The sequence below is a fragment of the Vulpes vulpes genome, chromosome 13, assembly GCF_048418805.1.
Source record: "Vulpes vulpes isolate BD-2025 chromosome 13, VulVul3, whole genome shotgun sequence".
NCBI classification, from domain to species: domain Eukaryota; kingdom Metazoa; phylum Chordata; class Mammalia; order Carnivora; family Canidae; genus Vulpes; species Vulpes vulpes.
In genome coordinates, this window is record NC_132792.1 from 131,839,621 (window position 1) to 131,845,025 (window position 5,405).

Genomic DNA, 5,405 nt, shown 5'->3' on the forward strand with positions numbered 1-5,405 from the left:
CATTCTCTTAGAGAGCCCCTCTTCAAGAACCAGCTTTACTATTGCCTCCTCCATGAACAGTTGACCAAGCCTCCTGACAGAGTTAGAGTAAGTATCTACAGAACCCTGTTTCTATCTTTATTGGAGCACATTCCACACTATATTGGGATTATCTTTTTATCATCTATTTTCCCCAATTGAGTGTAAACTCTTCAAATAAAGGTTTATTAATTTATTTTATTCAAGTTTTTTGACACACAGTAGGTACTAAGTTAATGTTTCCTAACTTTATTGAAACTTGATGCTTAATATATTTATATACCAAGTATATTTTCAGGGCTGGCAATAAGCAGAAATGTGATGTTTGTCTCTGGTATTCTTCTGCTATAACCTCCTTTCCTAACTTTCAATACATAGTTCTTTGTGTTCATGCCTTTCCAGCAGGCTTCTTTCTTGATTAAGAGTATGTCTTACAGTAGAGCACATGAAGTTATTAATGAGGAATATAACAAAAGAATGACTTATGTAATTTTAGGAACCAAGACACCTGAACAGGGGAAATCTACCTGGCAGGCATGAGACTTTCTAGTTCTGGTTAAATTATACTAAGTAAACCACTACTTCCTATTGCTTTTTGCTAAGTAATTTTGGAACTCCATAGATCAATCCACTGTGAGTTCTTCCCACATGACCAAATTTCCCAAATTATCAAATTCAATTCGGAGAAATTCTGGCTAAAAATAATCACAGGCTTCCTTTTAGTTGAGCTAACTAAAATTCCTTTGATGTGTGTGTCTCAGGAACTTGACATTTTGATTTCTTGACCTATTCAATGTTTATTCTTTAGGATTTTGGTTAATTACCACACAGATTTCTGCCCCAGCTCTATAAACTAAACTCCCAGCATAATAATTGGGTTTGTGTACATTAGCATGCTGTTTGAAGCCTTTTCCAATCTGGCTTCTCATTACCTTCTCAGTCTACCCACCACATCTTCTCTTTTCAAGTCATATAGGTCTGCTTATAAAACACCAAACTGCTCTGTATTTTCACACTCTATAACTTAGCTTATGTAGTTTGCTTCCCTGAATTTTCTTCTTTTGTTTATCTCTCTTTAAAATTTGGACTCATCTTTGAGTGCCATTCTCCTAGGAAAATAGTTATTGATTCTCAAAATAAAATGAATTGCTTCCTCCTCTCTCCCAGTGTTTTTAACTAGATTATAGAATTTATTACAATGTTACAGATTGCTATATCCTTGTCTATATCACCCATTAGAGTATGAATTCTTTGAGATAAAGGATTGTATCTTCTACACACTTGTTTTTTTTTTCTTCTTAACCCATATCAGTTCTTAGAAACCTATAGCAGTTTAACTCAATGGAGGCTTGTAATAATAAGTAAAGTCAGTTAATCAATGAACCAGCATATGCTGGACACTAAAATCATTTATATATTATAATAAATATTTCTTTTTGAGCTATAGAATTGCATTAGTCTTGGTTTTTGTTTATGTTGATGGCATTAACAAAGTGAATTGTATATATTATTATAACCATAGAATGATGCTGATCATCCAAGCCAGAGTCTCAATAGCAATAAAAAAAATTGAAGGATTAAATGGATGATTGATTTTTTTCACATTTCTGATTTTTATTTGAACATTTAAAATATTCACAGATGGAATACTATATTCATTGACATCTCCATGGAAGATGCACCGAACAAAGCACACAGGTTATTCCACGATTACAGAATTACATATTTGTGACTAAGCCAATGTTTATACCCTTAGACTTTATCTGGAAAATACCACTTAAAAAAAATTAAGTGTTTCACTGGATTACTTTCTATAAAAAGTAAATAGCAAAGAATTTTAGGAGATACCTAAAGATTAGCGAGCACTTTTTAAAAATTTCAAACTTTATAGTGCTCTCCTGACATCCCTAATCAGAAACACATAAGTAACACTCAGTTCTCTCTCCCCTCAATAGCCAAGCCAGGATGTACATACTTTTTTTTTCCCTAAGTCTTTTTTTCCTATGTAGAAATACGTACATCATCACAGTAACTTGACGAGCTAATGAGGTAGGAGTAGTCTTCAAAAGCAGTTATGAAGCAAAGCAAAAGAGAATAATCAAATTATAGTTTTTCTTTTTTAGTGGTTGTTCTTTAAATAAAATGCCAACAGCACTGGAAATTGCTCAAAAGCTACTCATACTTTAAAAGATAAAGAAGATAACCCCATTAGGAAAACTCTTCTACAAGTACACTCAGGGCTGGCATTAATTAAATTCATTCTGGCATTATACAAAGTAAGAAACTGCTGCCTTAAAATGCCAAGTTTTCTTCCTGGAAGAAATCTTACCAAGAAGGGAAGTTTAAACAGGAAACCTCAGTCCTCTAACTTCTCAGTACAATTAACCAGTCTCTTCTTTTAAACCTTTTCATTTCCTATACCCCCAAAAAGACAAAAATTTCTGTATATTACATATCCAGTAATAGATTCAAATGAATTTAGCAGTCAGCTTATCAAAATATGTCAGGGAAGCACTCCTTACATGAAGGTTTTAATGACATAATGCTATACAGCTAAGAAAATGCCTAGGTAAGAGATTTCAGCACCATCCCTGTATTAGCAGATTGCTTCAAAATGTGCATACACCCTGAATTCATATATACCTAGGAAATTTACCCATCCTCTCCTCTTCAACTACACCAAAATCAAAGTTCTCAGTTCTAATATCCTTTCTGTATATGTAGTAAAGGAATACTTTAAAAATCCATCCAATTAAGTTAATAGAACATATATGTTCCCAAATAAGGGGAAAGTTTTCAATCAAGTATAGTTTGTCTAAAATACCATTTTGAACATTTTTGATACCTACTATTTGAAGGAGGCTAAAATACTAGGAGAGATTCCCCCAATTATGCACCTATTAGGGTTACTGCTAAAAACACTAGAAAAATTATCTAAAAACTGTAAAAACATACTCAAAACAGAACAGCTGCCAGAAAAAAAATGTAGTAAGTATGTGTATCCTGGCAACTAATTTTGAAATCAAGTCCTCGACAATTCTACTATAAAATGTTTTAGACGCAGTAATCAAACTTGTTATAATAGTGCAACTCTCTGATATGGCAATAAACCATTTAAGATTAGCTACCAAAAACAATGTTACCAAGAATTTTTTTTTTACAGGTCTTTAAACCTTTCAACTATTCCATCTAGAATTGTGTTCTATGAATGTGATCAAAATATCATGTGTTTCATTTAGTTTGAAGAGAATTCCTTCTTCTTCACTGCCACTTTCTTTCATTTCAGTTGTAGTTCCCTTAAGTTCTCCTAAGGCACACTATGCCATGTTTATTGCTGCAAAGCCCCTGAAATCTGTGCCTCAATCTGGATCTGCTTATCACTATGCTTCAATGAAAATTATTTCAGAGTGCCTGCTAAAACTTCGTAACATTAAGTCTAGAATACTACTGTTCAGTAGACTAACTGCAAAGGAATCAAGTCTACTAAGAAAAGGCCAAAAAACAGAAGTATATGTTCCATATACTCTTTCTTCCAAAAACTAACCACATGACCTACTATGACAGTAAAGCTCAGCGATATTCCTGGCTATATATAATCCATACTCAATGTTACAAAATAAAATGTTAGGCCAGTAAGCTTTCACAATTTTTATTAAATCCTAATCTAATATAACAGTATCTGATTTTTTTATAGACATCATCCCATGGTGAACAAGTTTAATAAGTGAAAGCAAATCAGACATCTAAGTCATTATTCTCTGCAGACTAAGCAATAAGGTAACTACACAGAACACTACAGGTAACGACATACACTTACTTGCTCAGTTTTCATACAAGCCATGTTTATCAAACTATATCTCCTAATATTTAATACAGTAGAATTAGTGATTGTAGTTCTCATATATTTTAATTACAAGTACCTTATTGAGATAACTAACATTTTGACAGTTTCACTGACTTTCCAAAATTAGTATAATATATTCAAGAAAAAGAGCAAAAAGTGAAATGAAAATGGAACATGACAAGTTACTAAAGGAAAACAATGTAAAGAAAAAGGGGGGGAAGGGAAATATCACTGGAAATACCAACAAGTCTAGACATTGGGCTGGAAGAAAATAGATCAACTATGGTTTTCACAAGTCAGAGTTTATAAATTCAATGCAATACAAATCCTTTTGAATGTAAAAGCCAAGGTGAAACTAACAGGTCTATAAACTGTTACTTTTGGCCTTAAACAGTACCAATTCTTTTGAAAAAAGGCCACAACAGTTAAGATTGTATTACTTGATTTTATTTTACACTAGGTGGCGGGCACAAAGCAATCCTCCTTAATCAAGTTGACAATTAGCTTCACTCAGAACACTTTTAATAATGCACATAAAAAAAAAGTATTCAATCTTACAAATTGTTCTGCAATCCAAATATACAATAGCTTGGAAAACAACGTTTAGAAAACAAAAGCCAATGTAAAAAGACAGATTAAAACAACTAGAACAGTACAGGTTTTATATGGCTCTGATTTTACAGTTTTCTTACTGCATCATCAATGTCAGAAATCTGTTCCTTCAGCTGGCTCCATTGCTCAGGATTTAAAGAAATACCTTTTCTTCCAGGTTTCATTTCACCTTCTGGATCCATCCAATATTCTCTAATATCAATTAGGACTTTCCCTTTAAAGTCCCGAACACTGACGTACCTCATTTTCCCAATCTGAAACATGTTATCATCTCTGCTGCTGCTGCTCTGCTTAGAGGATGACAGGGCTCTTGAAGTTTCGCCAGTCTTTTGCTTCTTCACAGGTTTCTCTGGCGTAACTTGCTTTTTCCTCTTTAACTTTTTGTCAACCTCACTGTCAGAATCGCTGCCAGAAGAGCTTGAAGAAACAAGTTCCTTTGATTTAGGCATTGCTCCACTCTCGCGGCCGAACTGCCTTCTGCTCGCTCGCTTGCCTGGATAGTTGATTGATTGACCTAAAGGTTCCTTAACCTCTGAAAGTAAATGATACCTATGATATTCATTGCAAGCCTATGCAGAAGCTCAGAGGCAATGTGGATGCTGGCCATGGTGCTGAAGATTTAAATTGCAAGTGATGATCTCAGTCATATGGTCTTACACAACATCATAAAAATTAAATCATTGTCAGCCTAGCACAAGTTTAATTTATTTCATAGGTTATATTTTAACATGTGCCTATATGTAATGCTGTCAATGCTCACAACACATCATTTCTAAATAGTATTTCTCAATACAAAATAGATTGAAGTAAATCATTCCTGAATATTTTCATTTTTCTTCAGGGACTTAAAATGTGAGTGTAGTTATACATCATAATCTTATCACAATTCCTTATGGAAGTACGGTAGATAACTTCATAAAATTAAGACTTT

General features: G+C 33.5%; 1 protein-coding gene across 1 annotated transcript; it reads right to left on the reverse strand.

Moving 5' to 3' along the window:
* Positions 1–3,651: 3,651 nt before the first annotated feature.
* LOC112923411 (activated RNA polymerase II transcriptional coactivator p15) lies at positions 3,652–4,963 on the reverse strand. Its single transcript, XM_072732978.1, has one exon. It carries the CDS (start codon positions 4,921–4,923, stop codon positions 4,540–4,542), a length of 384 nt encoding a protein of 127 aa, XP_072589079.1. The 5' UTR covers positions 4,924–4,963; the 3' UTR covers positions 3,652–4,539.
* Positions 4,964–5,405: the final 442 nt, after the last annotated feature.

Excerpts from the sequence above, each read along its gene's own strand:
- LOC112923411 (XM_072732978.1), bottom strand. The coding sequence starts at position 4,923 with ATGCCTAAATCAAAGGAACTTGTTTCTTCAAGCTCTTCTGGCAGCGAT.